General features: G+C 37.8%; 4 protein-coding genes across 11 annotated transcripts in view; all 4 read right to left on the bottom strand.

Annotated features, from left to right (window-relative positions):
* The window catches only part of smtnb (smoothelin b), a 46,344-nt gene extending 44,479 nt beyond the window's left edge, over nucleotides 1-1,865 (bottom strand). For all 5 annotated transcript variants that reach the window (XM_077561690.1, XM_077561692.1, XM_077561693.1 and 2 more), the window contains exon 1: nucleotides 1,494-1,865. In XM_077561690.1, the coding sequence (XP_077417816.1) occupies nucleotides 1,494-1,553 (60 nt within the window). In that variant the 5' untranslated portion in view covers nucleotides 1,554-1,865. The remainder of the gene's footprint in view (nucleotides 1-1,493) is intronic.
* Nucleotides 1,866-4,488: 2,623 nt separating this feature from the next.
* trafd1 (TRAF-type zinc finger domain containing 1) lies at nucleotides 4,489-13,298 on the bottom strand. Of its 2 annotated transcripts, none has more exons than XM_077562243.1 (12): nucleotides 12,852-13,298; nucleotides 12,671-12,771; nucleotides 12,451-12,586; nucleotides 12,250-12,303; nucleotides 8,484-8,916; nucleotides 7,236-7,502; nucleotides 7,078-7,142; nucleotides 6,423-6,674; nucleotides 6,076-6,208; nucleotides 5,640-5,856; nucleotides 5,479-5,536; nucleotides 4,489-5,234 (listed from the first exon to the last, which is right to left on the bottom strand). In XM_077562243.1, the coding sequence occupies exons 2-12, from the start codon at nucleotides 12,703-12,705 to the stop codon at nucleotides 5,196-5,198; spliced, it is 1,689 nt and encodes a 562-aa protein (XP_077418369.1). In that variant the 5' UTR covers nucleotides 12,706-12,771; nucleotides 12,852-13,298; the 3' UTR covers nucleotides 4,489-5,195. The 2 variants fall into 2 exon arrangements, with proteins under 2 accessions (XP_077418369.1, XP_077418368.1); XM_077562242.1 differs by having other exon boundaries at nucleotides 12,671-12,718.
* A 476-nt stretch (nucleotides 13,299-13,774) lies between these two features.
* LOC144049343 (MOB kinase activator 1A) lies at nucleotides 13,775-20,524 on the bottom strand. 2 transcript variants are annotated; one of them, XM_077562189.1, is made up of 6 exons: nucleotides 20,347-20,524; nucleotides 18,971-19,137; nucleotides 18,050-18,143; nucleotides 16,832-16,965; nucleotides 15,558-15,721; nucleotides 13,775-15,349 (listed from the first exon to the last, which is right to left on the bottom strand). In XM_077562189.1, the coding sequence occupies exons 1-6, from the start codon at nucleotides 20,358-20,360 to the stop codon at nucleotides 15,272-15,274; spliced, it is 651 nt and encodes a 216-aa protein (XP_077418315.1). In that variant the 5' UTR covers nucleotides 20,361-20,524; the 3' UTR covers nucleotides 13,775-15,271. The 2 variants fall into 2 exon arrangements, with proteins under 2 accessions (XP_077418315.1, XP_077418316.1); XM_077562190.1 differs by having other exon boundaries at nucleotides 18,971-19,134.
* Nucleotides 20,525-21,260: 736 nt separating this feature from the next.
* Nucleotides 21,261-24,880, bottom strand: LOC144049060 (E3 SUMO-protein ligase ZBED1). 2 transcript variants are annotated; one of them, XM_077561659.1, is made up of 3 exons: nucleotides 24,559-24,709; nucleotides 23,994-24,202; nucleotides 21,261-22,739 (listed from the first exon to the last, which is right to left on the bottom strand). In XM_077561659.1, exons 2-3 carry the CDS (start codon nucleotides 24,097-24,099, stop codon nucleotides 21,709-21,711), a joined length of 1,137 nt encoding a protein of 378 aa, XP_077417785.1. In that variant the 5' UTR covers nucleotides 24,100-24,202; nucleotides 24,559-24,709; the 3' UTR covers nucleotides 21,261-21,708. The 2 variants fall into 2 exon arrangements, with proteins under 2 accessions (XP_077417785.1, XP_077417784.1); XM_077561658.1 differs by having other exon boundaries at nucleotides 23,994-24,880.
* Nucleotides 24,881-25,032: the final 152 nt, after the last annotated feature.

Here is a 25,032-nt window from a genome sequence, read left to right as displayed (position 1 = left end):
TTCAGTTGAATTCTTTTCACAGGTGTATGACACTCATAAATCTTACTTTACTAAAATATGCCTGAAGCGTTAATAAAAAGATTTACGATGGCGAGAGCTTGACCCTGGAGATCATTGTGATAAATCCATTCTGTCCTGAGGCAAAAGCTAAACAAATCATAGGTTGATGAACATTCTGGAACAGTTTGAGTTTCAACCTTGGGCATTCAACTGTATTGTTAGGTGAATACCTCTGCCAGTGTCAATCAAAAGGTGAGCATTGTAATCTTTATCAAGGTGGAACTTAAATACAGCTTGTGTAATGGATCTAATTATATTGTGGAGCTACGGCAAAATGTTGCCGTTGGTAAGTGTTGTCAGCACAGTATTAGAGAATGAAAAGGATGAAGGAAGCGGATTGGTTCTCAGATGCATAATGTGCAAATGTTGCACAACGACATGAGGTGTGTTGGGGGAGAATGAGTCAGGTTGCCTCATAAATATGTGCTACATCCTCCAGGTGTCGTTCAAAAAAAATCCTAATGTTGCACTCTCTTCTACTTCAGGATACAGTATATTCAAGACATGACTAATGTCAATAAAACAGAATGCGGTAACACCCAAAGACACTTCATCAATACTGATTAGTGACCTCACGTCTGAGCAGAAGTGTGGAGTCACACAACAGCAAGGAACTTACTGTACATGCATTGAATTAATCATCATGTGATTGCCCAACTATTGTATACAATACGTAGACGTGCCTCCATTTCAAATGACTCATCTGTGTGACTACTACTGTTCATTTATCATGAACACAGTTTACAAATACAGCATGGTGCCTAGTGGTTAGCACGTCTGCCTCACAGTTCTAAGGTTTGGGTTTGAATATCCGCTACAGTCGCCATGTTCTTGTGTGGGTTTTCTACACATGCAGCGGTTTTCTCCCACATTCTAAAAACAATGATAACCTATTTTGGACAAGTACTGTATAAAATGAATGGATCATGAATATTGTACAAACGTTAATCTCCTGTTGAGGCTGCATCAAATCTACACCTAAAAGCAAGATGCTTAAATATGTAGAGAGAAAAAATATCAATAACAAGTCTGCAATAATAATAACAAAAGAGATTCTTGATTGTTAATATGTGGCGTCTAGTTGACATTGGTGAGTGACTGGAATAATACAATTAACCAAGCTACACTGCTCCATTGGCTCAATTCCAATAAACTCCTCACAATGAAGATTATACTTGACTACAAGTGAACAAAACAAATCAAACACACAATGGGAAGATTAGTGGATTTTCAAGAAACAAATGTCACCATACACTTTTTTCATGTGACATTTTTTCTAGTGTAAAATGGGTACCAGGATGATGAACACTGGTTCAAATCACAACAACGTGTCCAAGTGAGCTGGCATTGAGCTTGGAGAGTTGATGCTGTGACAAACAAGGGCATCCGCGTTGATTGGCAACGAGAGCATATCTATCCTCGTTTCTACTCACCAAAGCTCGCAGAGAGGATTCGTCCAGGGCAGCGTAACTTTCCTGGGACATTTTGGACATGTTGTCTCGTTATCACACTCAGGTGACAAGCGAGTGTCTCACTCAGGCTTCTTGACTCCCGACGACGTCGTTCCACCTGCTCGACTTCGGTCAAGTGTCTTTTCTCTCTTCTCTCTTTTTTTTTTTTCTTATCGCGTGGGCAGTTTTAAAAGTGTTTTCTTATTATTATTTAAAACATGAAGCTTTTCAAGGAGTGAGCATTTTGCTGGTCGGCGTCCTGAGTGAAAGTAAGAAGCCACATACAGCCGCCACAAGCTTACTTACCGGGAAACGTTGGCCGCTTTTTGAACTGCACAATCAGAGTGGACGGTGTAAGCCCCGCCCCCCTCTATGGCCGCCTACTGCACCCGGCGGGAATTTAAAGCGCACCACTTTGTGGAGCGATACAAAATAAAAGAACACTCTTCTAGTACACTCTTCTTCTTTTCCCCCATTAGTCCAAAGAGCTAGAAAAACTAAGTGACATCATGCCAGCCTTCCACGACTCCAGGGTCTACCTTTTCTGTCAAAAGAGCCATTTTAGGCCCAAAAACATAAATCTGTCTGGAGGTGCAAAACATTTGAACATTGTAATGATTGTGTTTGTGTTAGTCTAATGTACTGAGGGCCCAAGAGCTAATTAGAGTTGCACCAAAACAGAAAAATATACAGCATCCAATATTTTGAGATTTATTTTCTTCTACCTTTCGTCTTCCGTTTTTTAAAATATTATTATTATCATTATTAATGATTCGTATTTCTTTTTAGATTTTCTGCCTTTCTGTCAAATGTCTGACATTTTAGACGGTTTTATGGACATATGGTTTTTTGGACATGTTATGGCTTTTTTGTCTTTTTTCTGCTTTTTTTGTTATCAATTTCTGTCATTTTTTCCTGACAATTTATGGTATTTTTTTTTTAGGATTTCTTCTTTTGTTATAGTTACTTTATAAAAATGTTTTATTTTCTGCCTTTTTATTCAATTCTCTGACATTTTTCGCAATTTCATGGACATTTTATGATAATTTTCTAATTTTCCTCTTCCTTTTTGGACATTTTATGGTCTCTTTTTGGATATTTTTAGGTAATTTAAAAAACTTTTTCGTCTTTATGACAACTTAAAATTTTGGACTGTGACATTTTTTTAATATTTGTTTTTTTTATTTTTTTTTTATTTATCTTAAGCATTAATTCATTTAAATAATATTTGATCTAAAAAATGGCTCCAGAGTCGCAGGTTGCAGACCCCAATAGGGCACAACAACTTTTGGTGCACTAGTAGATTGACTATATGCTGTTTTTTAAACTACTGCCTTCCACTATTGTATATTTCTGCACACGAGTAGAACAAGGGCACACTACTAGAACAACTAGGGTGCACCAGTAGAGTAATTGTCTTACTGTAGAGAAGGCAACGAGCATAGTAATAGGATATTGCGTAAATGCTCAGATGTTCCTCCATAAAATTCAAGAGTTGTGCATGGAGGTGATTAGTGGCCCAAATCCTGTGTAGTCTGCTTAAACTACTATCAGACTACCATTAGAGGGGATATGTTCTTTTTGTCTTAGTGAAAGCCAGATAAGCCAAATAATCATTGTTTTGACTGGATTATCACTTTGTAAATCCATAAAGCCTAAAAAGAAAAACATGCAATCCCACTCAAGTACCAACATTCGATTAAAAAAAATGGTATTTACTTATTTTGGCTTTATGTACAAAATTATACAATATATTTTGTTGCAAGACAATGAAAACTACAGTGGTAAGATATGAGTTTTTATTTCGATCCGTGACCATGCACGCACTTCAAAACAGATGCATCTCAAATTATCTTTCCTCACTGAAATGAATACAGATGTATCTCAAATCTTCTTTCCCCATTGAAATGAATGGAAGTGCCATTAATCTGCTCCAACATATCCCCCATAAACAACAATTCATTTTGTCTTAATTAGGCAGCAGTATAATGAAGTCATACAGACAGAGTTGTAGTCAATTGCCGTAAATGGATCAGAAATCTGGAGTATGTTGCCTGGCGGCATGTGTTGCTGTGCCATTTGTATTTAAGCGTGCAAACACTGCCATGTAGACATTCATTAGCCCGTCTAGGTTGTTTTCCCCATTATGTGTAAAAATTAAACTAGCAGTCCTAAAGACAAGGTTCTGTAGTAGTTTTAAATAAACAATGTGTCTTCTAGTAAATGCAGAAGGTGAGTACATCTGCCACATCTGGTTATTTCAGTTACTTTACTGCACATTGATTTACTACAGCGCAAGTCATCTGTATAACCTTGCAAATGCTCAAAATGCCCTCTTTTAACATTGTAATATTTATCAAACTTTTTCAGAATCAGAACCGTGACACTCATTAAGATTCATCTTAAGTACTGAATCTACTTTTAGCCCACTCTAGAGGCTGGCTATACATCAACCTATATACAAAACACACATACTGTAATGTGAACTATCAACTCTTAAGTAATATTTTTCTGTAAACAGTATTGAATACTTAGAATGATTGAATGCATTTATTTTACGTGATCTATTTTTAAACATTTAGTTCCGACAAGAGTAAATATGTATTATTTTATTATATTAACACTGTATTACCTCTAATACAGAATTAAACATATTGCTACATTGTGTAACCCCCCCAGTGAATTTTTGCAGTTATTTTAATCTATCCACCATGACATAATTGTTTCTTCCCCAATCCAACTATGGGACAGATGGCAGACAAAAAACATGGTTTCTTTTATACAAGTGAGTGCACAATTAGTTGCGGATCTCCAAAATAACTATAGTCCTACACCAGATGTCCTTTACTTGTTGGGCATTTGGGCTTTAACTTTATTCATCCCCTGAGGTAAAATAGATGAATAAATACATAATAAATAAAAAAATCCCATTACACCACTGATTGAAGATGAAACACTATAAAATTAGAACACAAACTGAAGCCAGGAACATTTATTGACATTACAAAACAGCCAAAGAGAGTCAGAGTTGAGAGCATTGACATGGTTGCAATACAGCGAGAATCATCCACATGCATGAACAAGACCAAACCAGGAGATTTCTCCATTCACTTGCCCCTCCCTGGTATGAATGATACATTTTACTCAGAAATGATCATCTTCATCAACAAACGATTTGCTGCAGGTATTCAGACATTTGTGGCACATGAATACACAGTATATTGCAATTGCATTTCTTTGATATAAAAACGTATTTTAAGATCATTTGTTTGGCTGAACATGACAAATAAATGATCAAACAGGAGACAGCTGAAAAATCAACGCAACGTGACATTTCTAAGGATGTGATGAAAACCATCAAATATTCGCTAAAGTACTAAAGAATATTTAACAGTATAAAAACACACTAATTGAAGAGTGTATTAAGGTTACATGAAGAAATATTAAAATTAGGTATGGCCAATAGAAAATGCTTACAACAAATAACAAAAACAACAATTGTATTATCAGCTGAGACAAATGTATAATGTTTATAGCAAAATCAAATCACCTTTCATTGTTAAATGGTTAAGTGGTGTTGCTGCTGACACAGGCACTTATCAGATATATTGAAGATAATTTTAAACATGGACAGAAACAAAAAGCAGAGCAAATAAACATTTTTCTCGCCACATGTTGCAGCTCTCATTCCTCCTGCTGGTCTTCGTTCTGCTTCTTAGGGAGCTGTGAATGGGAGAAAGGTCAACAAAAAACAAAAATGAGTGCCAAATAAAATTGTCTGGACTCGAAAGGGGAAAATCCACCCTTTAAAAGAATTTGAACTTTGTTTTTGTTCCCCAATTAAACAGACATTTTTACAATGTGAAACGTGTGGTTGTATGTTTCGAACTAGCGTGTTCACAAGGCGCACACAACAGAATTTTGTTCCAAACCAAGGAAATTGATGGAGCTTAAATTTTAACCGTACCTTTGTTAACACATTCCTTCTGTTTCCTCTCCCCTCTTTGTTGTCTGTTGAATGTAGTCTGATTGACACACACGCAAAAAAAAAAAAGAAAGTTACTTCTCCCACATTATGTCTCAGTACTAAAAGTTGAGATAACTGTAATTTGTTTCTAGAGGACGTACCCCTTTAGATAGTCAGAGCCTGGCAAGTCAGGGTCCAAGAAAGACGAGAGCGCCCCTTCCGTTTCTCTGCCGTGTTGAGCTCTGTTTTGTGCTGAAACCTCACAGTTGGATGTTTTTCGCTGACTCGGCCGCCCAATGTAGCCTCTCTGCCACTCCCTTTGGTTTTGTCCTGGTGGGGGGTCTCCATCCAATCCAAGATCTTCATCCAAATAGTCACCTATGTGGGAAACAAACATCAATCTCTCCATCCGGGTACCAGATCTTAGAATTATACGATGGTTTTAGTAACAGTGAATTATAGTGTTTCATATAGAATTAAGTCAAATGTATTTTGTGGTATGTCATTATAATCCTTCCCCCGTGCAGCAACTGTTTCTGTCCATTCCCCAGGAATCCATGACCCAATGGAATAATGTGGATTACATCAGTACACTACCTTGGTGCTTTATTTTCCTATTGAAATCTGGAGACGTTCGTCCAAACGCGTCTTTGGCAGGATTTTTTTGGACGGATGCTTTTGTTATATTGTTAAGTGGAAAGGCGGTCTGAGGGCGCATGTCGCATTTGTCCTGCGTGGGGGGAAAAAAACATGCACAGAAATAACATCACAGTTACACTACTGTTTTTATTCGTAAACATGTTCCAAAATTATCTTTCCAATCTGCAGATGGCATGAAGCCGATGTAAAAAAAAATAAAAAATAGGCCACTGGCATTTTTCACTATGTAACAGACAGGAAGTTGATCATTTGGAGTCGTCTAACCAACCGGACGAGTGACATACCTGATGATGAAAGACAACAGCCTCCTCCAGCGCAACGCCACAGAATTCACATGGAATAACCACGTCGCCCTCTAGTGGGCTGGCCGGTGGGCTGTAGGAAGCTGGCGAGACGGATCCGGGGAAGGTGGGGATGTTGGAGGCCAGCGTGTTCGGGAGGCTGCGCATCATTCCGGTAGCATTCCTTGCCTCTTTAGGGGGGGACGGCGGCTGCTTGCTGAAGGACGCAAAGGCGGAGGCGGGGCTGCAGCCAGTCTGAAAGGCAATAGAAGAGTAAAGCGGGGTGCACATACCAATGATAGCGACTTCATTTGAGCATTTGGCTTCTTTTCAATCATTGGCAGCCTGAATGTGATGTGTAGGGTTTCTCACATGCTAAAAATAAATAAATAAATTACTGTGTGTGTGTGTACCCCACTTAAAGAGATACAGTTGGAAATATGTGCTGCCAACCCCAGTAGATGGCGTCATATTCAACAGGCCGTAAAAAATAAAGAGAAGGCTGCGACGTGATATCTGACAAGAATATACACCAGCAATGGACAATATCAAAGTCCTTGTGGGGTCAGAGGAAGTTGACAATTCTCTAATGAAACTTCAACACAACCCTATCGTACTAGACGAGTGACTGTGGGGTCATTTCAAAATGTCACCAAACCTGATGCAAAATGAGGTCCTCTTCAGGAAACAGCTCTTCACAAAACTCACAGGGAAGCATGATGTCTGGAAGAAATGATTTACATTGCTGTCAACTGCATACTACCAACTGTTTGAAAGGCAGAATATGGATGGGTGCCAAGTACGTTTTTTTTTTACCTGTTTGATCACGGTCCGGAAGGGCACTTGTGCGAGAGGGGAAGTTTGGGTAGTTGTTGTTGGATGTGGAAAGTTGACAGCCGACCGAGCTGTTGGATGTCTTGGTGTGGTCCCAGATGTCACTCCACAGATTGGCCTCTCCAACACCAGCCATGGACTCTCCATCTGTCTGCAGGCTGAGGGCCAGCATGTAGTCCAGGCCTGAAGAATCCTCGTCTTGAAGTGGCCACGCACTGCTGCGACTTAGGAAGTCGGTCTGTTCAGTTACTACAAAAAAAAAACAAAAAAACACAACATTCAACCAAACAATGTTTAGCAGAAGATATATTTGGTTCCACAGGAGAAATCCAAAGATTTGAAGATCTGTTTAGATGTGTTGCTGCTGTGTGTTAAGCAGCACTTGCTTAGATTAACCATAACATCTATGGTGATTTCCATTAGCCTCTGTGTGGCATTTTTCACATTATTTGTTAGCATTACGCTAGCAAAATTTAGTTGGCCAAAATTATGTAGTTTGGTTTAACGTGTAAGTTTGACATACAATATTTTTACATTTTAGTTAGTTTGCAGGGTGGTTCTGTTAGTTTAAAAAATATATAGTTTTAGTTATTTTAAAAAGTGCTTAGTTTTAGTTAAGTTTCAGTATTAGTTTTCGTTTTAAAGTTTTAAGTAGATTACTTGTGTGCAATATTTAATAAACACCATGGTAAAATGAAAAAATGAACACATCTCTTCGCTAGCGTTGCATTTCGGCTGAGTTAAATGAAAACACAGGCGAGCCGAGCCTTTGGTGGCAAAAGTAATGTCATCTGAAGGTGCTTTTTCTATTGGCTGTTGCTAGATGATATCACTTGTGTGACACTTTCAAACATTCTTATTCCGGTTAATATTGAAATAAATATACTTAAAATCACATTTAAAATCATCCCCAAAGCCTCATGCAGTAAATCAACGGTACAAAAAACTAAAATGAAGGACATTTTCGCTCTAATTATAGTTATAGCTAGTTTTGTAAACATAAAATGTAGTTTCAGTTAGTTTTCGTTTTTGAAAAAGCATTTTTGTTTTTATTTGATTTTGTTTTGGAATTTTTGTTTTTTCGTCAACTAAAATAACCTTGATTGGGAGTAACAAGAGGCTTGAAGTAAGCATGTTGTGCAATATTGGATACATGAGTTCCAATAAATATTAAAAAAATAAATACTTTTTTTTTTTAAGACAAAAGATTGAGAAGAAGAGTAAACTCACATCGGCTGGACGTCATATTCCTTGGAGCAATATTCTTCCAGTCGGCACTGCCTTGTCTTGAAGCGTTATAAAACGTGGAGTCAAAAGCCCGTGGAAAGGCCTGATGTTTTCCTGCACTGATATTGTTTTCCTTGGGGCCTCGATCTTCGGTTCTTAGGGGGTTTCGGATGGAGTGGCCTTCGAACCAGGCCCCCGGAGGCTGCAGCTCTGCCGGATTGCGACTTGAATAGCTGTTGTTTCTCTCCTGGAGCAGCGTGGGACTACCACATAACATGGGATGCAGGGCTTTTTCCCTCAACATGACATTGCACTTGCACTGTGGGCAGGGCTCGGTGCGAGCGCCACAGTAATCCTCGTGCTCTCTGGATTGACTGAAGGCAATCTCCAGCTCACAGTACTGGCATGCCACCAGTCTCTGAGAGCAGGAGGAGTTCTGCAGGAGGAAAAATGGGCAAAATTAAACCACCAAAATGCAATTTTTCAGCTTTAAGAGATTGCACACAAAAAATAAAAAATAAATTACCATTTAGAAGTTATTAACATTATAAGACAAAGGTGACACGGTTACTATACTTTGCATTACTGAGTGCCTGAAGCCAGCAGTCCTTTTCAGAATGCTTTGCCAAAATTGCCATGCTTCACTCCAGTGGCCACCTTCACTTTTGTTGTCAGTAAGTGAAAAGCAAGTTCTATTGGTTTGAGATCAAGCCATTGAAGAATATGAAGCTCTAGATCAGTGATTTGCAAAATGTAGTGCCACTAGTGCTACTCCGGATTACTCTAATGGCATTTGAAAGAATCAACTGCCCATACAGTTCAGCTGTCATTTTTAAGTACAATTTTCCTATATTTAGGCACAGCGTTTATGTTCAAATTGCGCATATTTGATTTGATTGATTGATTTGTTTATTGAACATAACATATGAACGAGTAGCATAAAAATTTAAAAGAAGGAAGGAAAAAAACGCATACAGTCATCATTGGTCACGGGTTTACATTTCAAAAGGGAGTAGGAAGAAGTTGAAAACTTATCTAGTCCTCCCCCTTATTCATTGTATGTTTTGACTTATTTCATTATTGATACAATGATAGGTTAATGTATTTCAATAAAAGAAAAATGCATAAACCTGGTCATATATGCAGCAACATATGTACATGAAATTCATAGGCATATACCATAATACATTTATGAATAATCTCATACTCACATATACAATTTCCATTACACTCATACTGATACATCTAAAAAAAATAATATATATATTTTTTTTTTTTTACAAACGATTACGCAACTTTAACAGCTCATGTCTGATTTAAGTAATTTAAAATATATATTTTTAAATCAGTAAGTGACTGAAATTATTCCACAAATTAACACATTTTACAGAAACACACCTTTGCTTAATATTTGTTCTTGTTTAGTTTTTTTGTAGACACTTATACCCCTTATGTTATAAGTAGTGCTGTCAAAGTTAAAGTGTTAACTGATTAATTAATCACAAAAAAATTATCGCTTTTATCATGAATTAACGCAGATTAATCGCACTATTCATTTTGACCATAGATTATCCTTTAGCGAGACAGCGCATGGCTATGTTGAAGGTAGCGCAGGTGTTTGAGCAATAAACATAATTACACGCATTAAAGTAATGTATTTAATAAATGTTTGCGTATCACATTTATTAGGGTCATTTTTTCCCCATTTTAAATTATGCAAGTAATTAACTGATTAGAAAAAAGCGGAGGATGAGCGTGTGCAGTGGACAAAAAATGTTGAAGACGTCCTCATAATATTAAATGTCAAAAGAATTAACACATAACCTGGTGCTCTTCAAATTTGGCGGGGACATTTATTTGATAAAAAAGCCTTTTTTATTAAGCGATTAATCATGATTGATCAAAATTCTAAAATGTGATTATTTTGATTTTAAAAATGTAATAGTTTAACAGCTCTAGTTATAAGGATAATGTTACAGGACTTGCAATAATATAGTTTTCGTGAACATTAGGTGTACGCTACTGCATTTTAATGTTGGTTGGTCCTTCTGGTACTTCGAGTGCTCAGTGTTTTTTTTTTTTTTTGTGGTGGTATTTGGCGTAAAAGGTGTAGGAAAGATTGCCCTATCATCAATAGGTCTGATTGTGAATGTGAGTTTAAGTTGTTGTTTGTCTATTGACAAATGTTTCAGAAATGATGTCAACCCCCAAAGTGTATTTTTAACACCATCTGATTTAAATGGTGGTCAGTGTTGACGTTATTTGACAAGAGTTGATTGATTTACTGTTAAACCAATTCTGCAGAGTTAATCAAAGTAAGCTCCGCCCAATTACTTTGAACAGCTTTGTTGCAAAGACTACTGGGAGTGCTAAGTGTTACAGTTAAATGTACCCGTTCTTTTTATTTAATAATGTAATGTTCATGTTTTAAGCACTCAAAGATGTGTTAAATTTACTGTCGCATCAGAGTTTTAGTATTGTTATAGTAACAGGACACCATGAATGAAACTGGTAGTGTGTAGATGAATTACTTTCTTGTAGATGTGCCTATCATGTGATGGCTTCACACTTAGGGTAAAGCCCTTACGTCACCTTAATTTTTTTCAGTTGAGACAGTACAGCCAGACTTTTTTTTTTTTATGTGTTATTTGCTAAAAGCTAAATAAAGGTAATTAAAGGTAATTTGTATAATGGTTATTCTTAATTAAAATAGAAACTAACAGATTTTTTTTTTTTTACAATTCTGAGAGTGAAACTAACATTTACCAGGGTGTTGAATATATCTTGATGATACCTTTCTACTCCCATAGTGTTATTAAAGTAACTCTGGCACAGTGTAAAATTGTTAACTATTTAGAAAGTCTTAATTTAGCAGTGAAGAGTGTGGAGCTACATAAACCCGGAAATAGTGATAAAATTTACTTTGCGAGTCCTTTTAACACTCGACTTTTTGCTCCATGGATGACTGGTGACCAGTCCAGGGCATATCTTGCACTGGCATCGCACCCAAACTCAGCTGGGATAGGTTCCAGGTCACAAGTGACCCCAACTTTTCAAAGTGATAGAAAATGGTGGTTGGATACTTTTCAGTTTTCACAATAACTATAAAGTAAGAAATGTTTTGCTTGATGATGAAAAATCCCTTCTTAACATCAAAAGAAATCAAGAAAAAAACTCTGGCGAAGGTGGGTGAAAATCTACACTATAGGGACTGCTTAATGAATGTAAATATAAAGAGTTTACATTACAACATAGATTATGGGGTGTATATGATCTACCCTACTCTGCTCATATTTGTGTTTGTGCTACAAAATAATAGTATTCATGAATAATGACCCTAAACATACTGTGAAAGCAACCAAATACTTTTTGAAGGCAACTCAATTCTATATTCTACGGTCAGGCCAGTATCTTGATCCCTCAATAACACAAGCTTTTCACTTAACACAAATGGCTGCATTAAAGGTAGGTGCAGTGAAAACCAAGAGAAGCATATCTAAGAGGGGAAAACTCAGAATTTAGTGATGTCCTTGAGCACAACATTTTGGTCTGAATTTATATACAAGGCTTAAAAATCTCTCCGCTGAAACCCTGAAGCACAGTAGTCTGCCTAAATGGTAAATGTTTTTAAAGTTTAGACTTCATTAACATTGCAACTGTATTGTTTTAAGACTACTGTAGTGGTGCATAAACAAACAAACAAACAAAAAACCTCACTGTCCAAATACTTGTGGACCAAATCGTAATAAAACTGAGAATTAACAAATACCTGGTGAACTTCGACTTGATTCTTATTTATCTTGAGTCCACACTTGCATGTAATCTGTGATAAAAGGGGAGAGAGACTCAGAATGGACGATTATTCAGTTGTATTATATTATTCGTGTTTTTAATTGAGTAAAAAAATTGCAGCACTCAAGCATAATATACAATGTTACCTACACATGCCAGATTATTCCAAATGTAATACCTGACTATGCTCCTGCTGCTTGTGCTCCTCCAGATCTGAGCGTGGCACCGGCTCCTGGCACACATTACAAAGTGCGATGTTTCTTCGACAATGGATCTCATGGGTGGTGAAATTTGCTTCTGGAATGTCATGTTTGCTACAAAACAAAATGTATAATTAACAATGAAACATGATTCAAATCGGTATGCGAATCCCTGATTCCTTTGACTTGTACACTTACCAATTGCCACAGAACTGCGTATTTTCATCTGCCATGGTCTTATGAAGCCTGCATTTAAATACAACTGTATTACAAAGGACCTTACACAGTATTGTATAGCCCTTTGAATATATAGAAAAAGTCCGTCATGTATTTACATAAGAAAATGACAGTGGTTGACAGTTCTTTCACGTTTGCTTACCCGGCTAGCTAGCGTTAGCAGACAGAGACGGTCTTCACAAACGAGGAACAACAGCCATCTTTACCTTAAGGCTGCAGGAGTGTTTTAACCACACATTAAATATAAATGGCGTTCCAAGTGACGCCTGCCGCCTGGCTATGTAGCTTAGCAACCGTCCTTAGTGTAGCTTCGCCTGAGCTAATGCTAACCAAGTTGCTGCTAGCAAACTAGCCTGGCTATCGTAACTGAGAAGCTACCGCATCATCAGATTTCTGTCAACCGGAACAGGTATAACCAGTGACCTTACAGTCCTAATTAAAGCAATCATGACAGATAATTGCCTTCGAAAGGAAAAATATAGAACGAAAATAAATTCACAGACGCAGGCTACTAGCTATAACTCGAGCACGAAATCTAATTTCTTCTTGGATTGGAGAATAAGTTTGCCCAGAGCCTTGACTCTCAGGCTGTCCACGTATGATAAAATGAAGAGAATGCAGAGTCCTACCGCAGTGTTGTGGTGCATAATTAATCTGTGAAGAATTGTGCTTTTTTAATTATCTGTGGAGAAAAATACATATCTGAACAATTATTTAATTCTAACTGGTTACATTAATTTATTTTATATTGGCAGTTTAATATAATTTTAAGCAAATGTAAATCTGTATAGTCAACACTGAGGGTAACTAAAGTAAAACCTTCGTTTTGATTGGTCGAATAAACATTTGTCGGGTTATACATGTACAGTAAACAGTCACTGGACTACTTTAAATAATACACCTAACATACGTTTAAAAATATATATTACGTGACATTGTAAACCAACATCAATAATCATATGTGTAGGCGGGAACTAAATAAAATAAGAAAAACATTTTATACAAGTCTAAGTGTCTGCAGTGATCAATCCAAAATCATGCTCACACAAAATAAAAAAAACAGCATTTTCCTTTAATTATATTTTAATTGAGCTTCAAATCTGCCAATACAGTCATTTCAAGACATTTCAATAATGTAAAGGCACAGCTTTATCAGATAAAAATGCTGATCTTATTTACAGCAAATGTTTGGACACAGTACACACTGTACATTTGTGCATCCCCTACCAGTCAAAATGGCCACCAAAGGATTCAATAAAACCCCCGATTAATTTCCAAGCCCTTGTACTTTATCTGATTCTACATGTATAAAAATATGAAATGTGGCTAAAATATATGAGACTAGATTTGACATGCTTGCTGTAATATTCAAATAGAACAAGAAGGGATTCATGAGCATGTAAATTTAAAAAAAAAAAAAAAAAAAAAAAAGGAGGAATGTCTACTTGTAATTAATTACTGAAACATTATTACTTTGCTGATGTTCTTAAATGTCTATCTTAAGAATTAAGGTCCATTTGTAGTCAGTGTTGCCAAATCAAACATCATAGATGAATAGAATAGCATCCCAGCTGCAATTGGTAATCAAAAAGATGGCAGTACACACAGCCCTGCTGCTGTAGCCTGAGTTCAAGACAGGTTCATTATATTTACAATATTTTGGCTCTCTTGGCGCACAGAGGCAATAGTTGTTGACCCCCGGGGAAATAAGTACCAACACTGAGGAAACACACAACTATCCAGATTTCCACAAATGATCGGCACCACAGAAATAACCTAAGACAACAACAAAAAAATCGAATCAAACAAAAAAATTTGCATTCAAAATCTTTCTATATATTGCATTTTCACTATAAGTACAGCTGTTTATTGGAAGCCATATACTGTATCTTGTACTTTACTTACTATAATAATGAAAAAAAGGAAAATGTACAAGAAACACAGTCATTCATGTGAAAAAGGCTTCTCACAATCACCCGTCAATGCAATGTATTGCCTTACATGGCATCATGCACATCAACCGTCTTCAATTCGGACTGGAAATATCCTGTGTGGTTTGGTCCACCGATTAACTTCTTTATTAAAAAAAAAAAAAAAAAACTATTTACTTGCACTTTATAGTAGGAACTAATTTAAATGTAAGAACTGGATTTTTGTTCAGTCAAGACAATGAATATGTAAAAATATTAACCAGCTTTTAAAAGAGGAAACTTCTCATTTCCACTTCCAAATTTCCGTTGTCCAGTTAAAAAGTAAACAAAACTGTTTTTTTTTCTCATTATTAACCAGTCCTGCAAATAATACATCTAGCACTTAATGCTAATTCATATCCAAAAGTACAAATTAGGGGGAAAGAAGGCTCAGACAGTAGTGAAAGACAGCAGAAGGAGTAGAGGAGAAAATAGTACAATCCAAATGCTCAGCTAAGAGGAATGACAAGAAGGCACAAACTGAGTTCAGACCTGAAGTCACAGAGGTAGCAGAGGCCAAGAAGAGGGAGGATGGTGGGGGAAAAAAAGTGTTCAAATTCATAAAAGTAAGGAGAGGTGCGTGATGCAATGTCTATCTGTCCTTGGATCCAAGCTTCTCGATCAAATCCTGCAGGGGAGCGAGCTCTCGCCGGTCGATGAGGTTGAATTCCTGCAAGTAGCATAAATTCATAACACAGTTTGATTTGTGTTTTTGGTATATATATTAAAATTTGATTTACTGTGGCTGTCATCTCAGCTGCCTGCCAACAGATCTTCCAATTTGTGCTTTTCCCTTTATAATAATTGGTTGAGATTGGCTGCAGAAAAACACTACTGCTGCACAATTTCGGAAAGTAGAACGTGCTGCATTAACTCACCTGGACAAAGAAAATGAAGTGCTTGAAGGAGGTGTTGAGGTGAGCTTCCTCCTGCAGCTGCATCACAGAGTCAAAATGCTGATGGTAGATGTGTGCGTAAACCCTGAAAAGGCGCTTCAGGATGGTTTTGGCCACAGACATGAAGTTCTTGGGAAACGGAACACCTGTGGTGGAAAATAGACTTTGTATAAAAATGTGATAAAATCTAAAGCCCAGCAATGTACTTATTTTTGTTGTTCCTTCTTTTCTGTGTAGTTTTATTGACTTTCATTAGATGGCGCCAACTTCACTGAATTGATGAGTGAGTGATTTAACCAATTACCTCATCTAACTGTTTCATATAATCTAAATCACAAGATTAGTCATTTGTGCAAAAAAAAAAAAAAAACAACAACTCAAGATCTGTCCTCAGGCTGAACAGAAGTCAATTGATTCATTCATTCATTCTTCCATCTAAACACAGCACAGACTTACTTTTGTTTTTATTCATATACGGAAAGAAATGTGTTTAGTTCCTGACTGTGTCTTAGGCTACGTTTACACTGCAGGAAAATGCGACCCAGATCAGATTTTTTTGCCCATATGCGACCTGCATCTGACCTTTTTATGTCAGTCTGAACGGCTCAATTCCGATTTTTTCATTTCCGACTTGAGTCATTTTCATATGTGGGCCTCGATCGGATACATTTCTGAATTTTTGCAATGCAACCGCAGTCTGAACGCTTGAAAGCTTGATTTATGCTCGACACATCCGCGTGGTCCGCACGGCTGGGGAGACGAACGTGAATCGGCAAAGTTGTGACTTTAATTTAATCTCACTTGAAACATAAAGTATAAAGATGACAGACGGCTCATTTATTACGTGCGGTAATGGCGTGACGTCATTGTTAGGGAGGGGAAAAAAAACGAGTGTTTTGTGTTTTTTTTCTGCTGGACCATACGTATTTACTTCCGCAAACACAACGTTGTAAGTGACGTACCTTCTTCTGCGCATGCGGGTCACTTTAGGGACGCATTACGTCCACATAGCAGACAGACTGAGGTCGCAATTAATAGGTAATGTGAACGCTTACTCAAAAAAAATTGGATTTCACCCAAAAATCGGAATTGAGCATTAAGACCTGTGAACGTAACCTTAGTTATAACAAACCCAAAACAGAACACCGATCAGTTCGGTGGGTGAAGATGATGCAAACTCATCAGGCGGTATCGCCACAAAAATAATGCCATTTATTTGAAAATGAAACATTTTCCTGGTTAAAATCAAATCTTACCAATCTTGGAGGGAAAAAGAGTCTCGTCATCCAGCTGGTCTTGGACCCAAGTCATCAGATAATCTATGTACTTGGGCGCGGAGCATTTGATAGGCTTTTTAATATTGGTGCCATCAGCCCAGTGGTACTCATATCTGCAAAAAGTCACACAGTTAAACTCAGCGAGCTTTTAAAGTAGCAGTGTAGCATGTAGCAGAAGATCATCACAGCTCTACATATCAACTTAGTTCATGTAAACTTTGCTTGGTAGGAGATAAGATCAAAATAGAAACGGAAGTGGGAAATGCAGCACTATCTCTTCTGTACGTGTATGTTTCTGTTAGCTGTTCCCTGAGCAGGAAGTGAGCCACCGTCCTTTCCTCCTGATTAAACGCTGACCGTCACGGCAAGAGAGGATAGAGGAAGTGCCAGATCTAGATTTGAGCAACCAACAGCAAGCGTCTGAAGGGACTGCAAGCTACATTTCAAACCAATTTATCCAAGCGACTTTCATGCCATTACTTGGCTGACTGTTTAAAACCATTTACCAATTTAAATGTCAGGACAACATTAAAGCAATTCGGTGCAGAAATTTAATGCAAACATTTTCCAAGGACCCTTTCATCTTAAAGGTATGTCCGAAGGATTTGTTTTGGCCTGCCCGGGACGTTTCTAGGCGGAGACTCAACGTTTTCCTTCCAGCCAAGCCACGGAGGCAAGCTACTATCAGTGACATATGCAAATTTCACTGTGCAAACACGCACTTCCTGATTGGTGGGCTGCTTTAACGCTCGTTCCTGGTTGGCTGCTTCCTTAAGTGTCAGTTTTGAATGTTGTGTTTACAAACAGCAACGGAAAAACTTTGGCCTTTGGCTTTAACGTTCATTAAACAACAGAAGTGTACCCCTAAGTACTATAGGAATATTCAGGACCTGTTTCATCCAAAATAATTTCATAAAATGTTACAAAATCAAATTAAATTTGTCTTCTTCTCGCCCCTAATCTGTTCAAATACTTGTTTATGCGTATATTGATTAATCTTGTATTATGATCAGTATCAATAATGCAGTGCAGTTGCAGTGGAACTAATTGTCCCATACTTAAGTTTCCACACTGTCAGATATCAGTGAAACACCTGCGGAAGAGACTGGTCTAAATAGGTTAGGTCATAATTGGGTTTAAGGCAGTACAGTACTATTAATATCTAGGTGTATGATTTAGTGTGCTTTATTGCCTTACCTGGGGCCAGCAGACATGACTGAGCAACTGGCCTCAGTACAGAACTCTGTAATGGTGCCGTACAGCATGTTGATCTGGTTGAAGAAATCCACCGCTGAAATATAGATAAATGCAGTTAAGTGCCTTAAGTTGTAAAAATAATAATCAGTATTTTTTTTATTTTATTAACATATAGTACTAAAGTAGAGCTGTGAAATAGTGTTCCCCCAATATATCATGGTTCAGAATTCTCGCCCCCACGTCATCGCAATTTTTAAGCGATCAAATATTTGGGTTTTTATAGTATGCTACAGGCATGTCTTTTAATTAAAAACAAGAAGAAGAGGCAGAGAAGGTCCAAAATTAAATTACCCTAAAAAAAGGGTCGACATTCCCATGGAGCAAAGAGAAACTGAGCTTGTGAATATTATTGTATATTCTTTTTGTAGGGTGTGCTGCTCTACGTGTCTTAAAGATGCCCAATGTAAGCATTTGCTCAAAAATATCTTTACAATGGCCTTTTTATGTGACCATTATGACTCTAATTAGCAGATTAACACTTTAGCTGTTCACAACGGGTACTCTTGCAAGCCTCTGGCCAAACGTTTTCAGGCTGGATTCGGGTTTGAATTTCCCGCCCTCTGTCTGCAGATGTGACGTCATGCGCACATCGTGTACGTGAAGAGGGAAGTGTGCAGTTTCATTTTTTGGCCATAGAGATTCAAAATTCTATTTTCTGCAATGAGCAGCGTTAGAGCAGCAATTGTTTAATGGTTATAATTATCACAGCATGTATGGTAATTACTGTCAGACTGTCTATGGCAGCATTAAGATATGGGATCTTTTTTGGGGGGAAGGTATCTCCACGATACATGGGGGTTCACTGCATCAGCAAAAACAATGTATTTTATTTAATGTGCGTCTCTTATTTTTTGCACTCACTGTTTACTGCGATCCACTCATTAAGATCTTCTCCCTCCGGCAGCATAACCGCCTGCCTCAGGTTCCCGCTGCCCAGCGTGGCCTCAGCATGTTTCAACAGTTCATACTGATGTGAGCCCTCTGGGATGTTCTTCTTGGGCTTGAAGGTCTTTGATGAGCGACTACTACTGGGGGGAAACAAAAGCAGAGCTGAACAGCTGTCTGATGCTATGAATAGAATGATAGGTGTATGCGAATGCCTAATAGTGCATCGAAAAGTTGCATGAAAATACAGGGTATCCACAAGGTCTCGTTCAAACTTTAAAATAATTAGTAGTAAAAGCAGTTAGTAAGATTCTTTCTGTATACGCAGAGATTTTTATTTACCTTTAGTTGCGTTTTTCAGGTACCCTGATTATGATTATGTAATATAAACCCCTAAAAATGGCTACTCTTCAAAATAAGACACAATGTGTATAATTTTTCCACCATTCTCTGCATCATTTCCACAACTGTCGTAGCTTAATTAGCACAATATCGGTCACTTTATTATATGACGACTCATCTGCATCATTTGCACAGTCGTCAATTTTCCGTACTACTGCACGACTCCCTATATGCATTACATCTTAATACTTGTAATAATTGCTTGTTTGCTGTTCATAATCGGGTGACTCAGACTATTCTTCTTTTAGATATTGGAAACAATCATTACATTCGATTTATACAGTGTAGTCGTACACTTCTATCAACTAAAATCACATCAACAGACACAGTTAGATGTTCAATGAAGCCTGTTGTGACTGTTTTAATCAAAACTCGGCACGATGATTTTTGTAAAGGCAGAATTCTTGATGCAGCCCTCAGATTGCAGAGGCCATTTAATCTACATGAACATGTACGACACGTCAATGTAAAAGTGAATTGTGCATGAGATCACAGCCAATGATCAAAGGCGTGTGTCAAGGAAATGGCTCAGTCCGAAGTAAATGAGTAGGGGTCGCTGTATAACAATAGAATGACACAAGTGACAAAACAAACTAGATATAGTAACAGATGTTCACAATATCTTACAAGTCAGAAGAAAGTAGCTACCCAATTCGAAGCTAGCATTAACGGTCAAGCTAGCATTTGAGTTTAAATGGCACTAACTTGAGCGAATAGTCGAAATAAGCATATACCACGTATTCCAATGAATGATAATAACCTTTTACTACAAAGTACCTGTACTTCAAATACGCAACAATGGTGAACCATTTTATTTATTTATTTATATCACGGGTGTCTGTCTGCTTTGAGTTACTTCCCCTGTTGGTGGAACTTTAGCTAACGTTAACCGCAAGCGCCGATGAGAAAATTCGATCACGGTTTAGCGAATGTTTGTCAAGTTTACTTACAATAGAAAGCTCATCTTGGCGAAGCGGTCGTCGGGGTGCCTCGATCAAACCTCCTCGCTCTCTGTTCGTCGATGGAGATAGTTGACAAGGAACCACTTCAATGTCTTGTTCGTGCTGTCTGCTAACAGCTAACATCAACTGCACCCACTGAGGCTGGTTCTTCCTCTGGCGACCATAAGGAGCCACACTGTCGCCCTCTGTTGTATACACGTGGAACCCACTGACGTCTGATGAAATGGGTTTTACGACTGACATAAGACATATTTTCTCATCATTCAGTAAATATTAACATGACTCGTTTTAAGCACACCACCAAAAATAACCACCAGTGTTGAGCTAGCAAAGCCTTCTTTGCTGGTCTAAAAACTATTAGGTGCACCAACCTCCCTTAATTGTAATATTTGTTCCATAAAACTATTCATATTAGTTTAAGTATTTAACTTAACTCATGTTGGTCGCAGCAGAATAAATTTTGAAGTCTAAAAAAACATCTTAAGTCTAGTAATTTACAGGAAAATACATCCAGAGGCTTCCATCATGACAATAATCCAAAACACACTGCAGTGCCAACACAACATCATCAGGTGGAATGTGTTAAATTTAGATCTTTGACTGGCCAGGTCAATCACTAGACCTTAAACCAATAGAGCATGCACTTTAGATATTGCGATTCAAAAGTTTGGCCAGCCTGCGCTAGTGCTGTGAGCATCTGAGATGACTTGACAAATGGGATCTTCCTAGAAAAGTCCCACACAAAACAGCAAAACTGTCAAAACAAACACAATCCATTCTCTTTTCTCACACTAGGACTAAATAGAACTGCAATTATTCTAACATTTTTAATTCATAATACTTCCCAAAAAATTGTTGATTAGCATTTTCAAAAAACAAAAAACGGCATCACACTCACCAGGCAGATGTCAAAAACACATTTAATGTGACGTTTCGGCACAGCCTTTATCAGATCACTTGGTTTTTCTTGAGCCACAGCAAAAATGTTAAAAAATTAAAATATATTTAAAATGTATATAGAACACTTAAAGAAAAAAACTGACATTTTAAGCCAACTAACAGGCTTTAATTTAATTAGTGCAATTATTATCCAAATGTGCAATGAATGTAAACAAAAGGTTATTAAAAAAACACAAGGCAACACACCAAATGCGTTATTTTAAAGGGTAAAACAAAAATGTAAACTTAAGCAACTGGTTGTCTCATAGTGCAACAATTTAAAACAAATCGGATCTACCTACAGTGACTGTAACCTCAGTGAACAATACAGCTGCTTTAAAAAAGTTTTTGTTCAGACATCTTCACGCTTTTATCTCCTCAAAGGAAATAAGTTAATATGACAGATTACATTCACAAATTTTTAGCGAGGAAGACTAATTTGTCAACTTTATCTGGCTTGAGAGTAGCTCTTTGGCAAGTGACTTTGTTGCCACCTGTGCTGAAGACTCGTTCTGAGGGCGCGCTCGTGGCTGGAATGCACAAATACTTTCGGGCTAGTTGGCCGACCCTTGGAAAGTTTCCCTCGTTGAGTCTCCACCATTTAAGAGGATCCATCTCGCTGTTTGCATTTGGAGTGGACAGGTAGGCCTTCAGTTCCCCATCGATGGCCTCTCTTAGAGTTGGGGGTGCAGACATGGTGGCAGTTGACGATACAGCACCTGAGGTTTTGAAAAATCCGGCTAACGTCTTCTTCTTTGCTTTCTTTGGTAGACTTTGTTCTTCTATCTCGGGACTCCATGATGTGGATGGAGGTTGATGGTGTGCTTGTGCATCCAGCATGGACTCCAACTCGGACGCAGCTCTGGCTTGTACGCTCTCTTTCTTGTCACTGTCAATGTATTGGGATTTGAACCGGGGATCAAGAAGTGATGCCATGTCCAGCAAGGCATCAGTGGTGGGATCCTGGTATTTTTCTGTGAGGTAGTTGAGGACAGTTGTCTTTATCTTGTTTGTCAGCTCGCTGTACTCATCGTCCAGGTTAAGGAGGTTGACTTTCAGCAGGTGCAGGACCGCCTTGACATAGGAAACACTAACATATTCCTCCTCTGAAAGTGCATCTGTGAAATCTCTCAGTGGACAAAGAGCCTTCTTTATGGACTCCATTACATCAGTATCTTGCCATGTTGGCATCAAGTGCTTTGTCTTTTCGTCCTGCAGGACATGAGAAATAGCCTTTTCTTGTTCCGACACTCTCTCAATCATGGCAAGTTTGGAGCGCCATCGGCTTGGCGACTCTCTGATGAGTTTTTGTTGGGGTAGTCTCATTTCGGTTTGAGCTTGACTCAAATCTTGTTTCGTCTTCCAGCTGAAGGAGAATGCACTCACCACTTTCTTGCAGACAGAAACGGCACGTGTTACACGAGGATCTTTGACACTTTTTTCTGAAAGAAGAAGAACACACAATATATTAAGCACTAGGTGTATAGATTAAATCAAACTAATAGCATGTTCATGTCTATTGTTTTCATTAAACAGATTATCAAAATGATTGTAATTATAAAAAAAATGTTAATATAAAACATTTCAATGTTTTTAAAATCATAGGTTAATGTAATGAATTACTGTGTTCTGTGTTCCTAGTTTATTAAGTGGAGTTATTTTCATAAAATAGCTCAGTACATTACATAGGCCGATATAGACACTATTTTTTAGGGCTGGGTATAAAAAATATATAGGATGACCCATATTAAATCAATTTTCCTTTTCAAACCACGAGTCGATTATTTTAATATCTCTTTTTCCCATAAATTCATAAGCAAATAGAATTTTAAAGGCCACATTTTTTGTATCTTACTGTTTTCGTGAAATGTACTGGCTATAAACATCAAAAAAATATATTATATTATAAATATAACTCTTTTTATTAGTTTAAAATGTTTCCCACTTTTGTAACAAGAGTATGAAAACCTAACATTTTTTCATTGTATATTTAGAACAGATGTAAAATTTGTGATTAATCGTGAGTTATCATGACTAGTGAAGTCATGCGATTAATTACAATTAAAAAATTTTAATCGCCTCTTGCCCCTAATTTTTAATAATATATATACATTTTTAATGAATTTATGGCAGTGAATGTGCTAATGTTTGTGGAGTTTTTGTCATGTCCTTGATATTTAAGAAAAATCAATCTTCCATAATTAATCAATATCAGATTGAACTGAAGTGAATCGAATCGCAAAAAAATCAAAATTGAATCGATTGAGTAAATTAAAATCGATACCCAGTCCTACTGTTTTCTGTGTTCTTAGGTTATAAGAGTTGGCTGACAAAATAAATGACTATGTTCCTAGTTCAAGTTGTTTTGATAAAAGCTTATTATTTCTGTTAACGTTTTATGGTATGGTTTTTTTGCGTTGTGTGTTTCTGTAAAGCGCTTTGTGACAGCTACGGCTGTTTTAAAGAGCTATATAAATAAAGATGACTCTACATCATAGACTAACACAACTAATTTATATTCTGTGTTCTTAGTTTGGGTTATTTTAATAATGTGCAATTTTAACATGCAGCAATAAATCAATAATTAATTACTATTACTGTTTGGTTTAAGATGTTTACATTTTTATGTGACCCTGTTTAGTGATGCATCTTCGGTCTAAATGTATGCATTTCATCAATTCATTTAGTTCACTTACCAATGGCTAGATGCAGTATATACCCAAAACACGGCAGACAAGTCCAATTGTTGAGTTCCAAGGCCTTCGCCATGTTAGTCCCACCGTCTATGGTCATGCAGGTCATATTCTCCTCTTTCAGTCCCCAGCACTGAAGAGCATCCCTCAGCCCTTGCGCTATGAGCTCCCCGGTGTGATCTTCTGGGATGTATGTTGTTTGGAGAGTCGCACTGCAAAGTTTCCAGTCGTGAATATAATGAATCGTTAGGCTTAAATACGGCTCTGAAGTGCGGCTGGACCACATATCACTTGCTGCTGCGAAAAAACGGACAGTGCGAACTTCGCGTTCGATCTTTTCACGGCATTCAGAGTACAGACGTGGAATGGCAGTGCTGGAGAAAAATTTACGGCTAGGCAGATCATAACGCGGGTCTACGACTTTAAACAGTCTTTTAAATCCCTCGTTTTCCACATTTTTAATGGGGATCATGTCTTTAACAAGGTAATAAGTCACTGCCTCCGTTATTTCTCTCCATCGCTTGCTTGTTTTTTCATATGGGGTGCCCTTGTTAACTGACTGTGTTACCGTGGGTTGTGTTAGCTTGGAGCTAGCGGCTGCCTCTGGTTGCCATGTGTCTGATCTCCGTTTGGTTTGGCTGTCGGCGTAATGGTTTGGGTGCTGTCTACGCACATGATTAAAAAGGTTCGTTGTGTTGCCATCCGACGTCCGAACGGCGTCTCTGCAAACTTTGCAAATGACTTTGGTTTGCGCCTTGTCCTCCGGGGAAAAGCCAAACCAAGTCCACACTATGGAGGTGGAGTTTCTTTTCGGCACCAAGTCTGTTTCGTGTTGACTTTCCGTCATGGCTTCCCGCAAATCCAAACAAACCCAAGCAAACAAACAGAGAGGCGGGATTGTCACGCACGGTGCACTGTGCGTGCTGTGATTGGTTGGTCGCAATAGTGGTACGTGTCAGCGGCTGTGGTCGATATTCTCCCAGACTGTAGGAGACAGTAAAGAGCGTCTACGCGGTATGACCAACACTTCACCACTTTATTT

Source organism: Vanacampus margaritifer, chromosome 3 (assembly GCF_051991255.1).
Source record: "Vanacampus margaritifer isolate UIUO_Vmar chromosome 3, RoL_Vmar_1.0, whole genome shotgun sequence".
Classification (NCBI taxonomy): Eukaryota; Metazoa; Chordata; class Actinopteri; order Syngnathiformes; family Syngnathidae; genus Vanacampus; species Vanacampus margaritifer.
This window is presented reverse-complemented; position numbering and strand designations above follow the sequence as displayed.

Bases quoted from the DNA above. Each gene is read 5' to 3' on its own strand.
- trafd1 (XM_077562243.1), bottom strand. From the start codon at position 12,705: ATGGCAGATGAAAATACGCAGTTCTGTGGCAATTG. The intron at 7,143-7,235 runs GTAAAAAAAAAA...CATTTCTTCCAG, and splicing joins TCCGGACCGTGATCAAACAG to ACATCATGCTTCCCTGTGAG. The intron at 6,209-6,422 runs GTATGTCACTCG...CCCCCCACGCAG, and splicing joins CTGTTGTCTTTCATCATCAG to GACAAATGCGACATGCGCCC.
- LOC144049343 (XM_077562189.1), bottom strand. The intron at 16,966-18,049 runs GTAAGGCAATAA...GACTTTTTGCAG, and splicing joins GTCATGTCTGCTGGCCCCAG to ATATGAGTACCACTGGGCTG. The intron at 15,722-16,831 runs GTAAGATTTGAT...TTTCCACCACAG, and splicing joins TCTTTTTCCCTCCAAGATTG to GTGTTCCGTTTCCCAAGAAC.
- LOC144049060 (XM_077561658.1), bottom strand. From the start codon at position 24,837: ATGACGGAAAGTCAACACGAAACAGACTTGGTGCCGAAAAGAAACTCC. The intron at 22,740-23,993 runs GTAAGTGAACTA...TTCTTCTTTCAG, and splicing joins TATACTGCATCTAGCCATTG to AAAAAAGTGTCAAAGATCCT.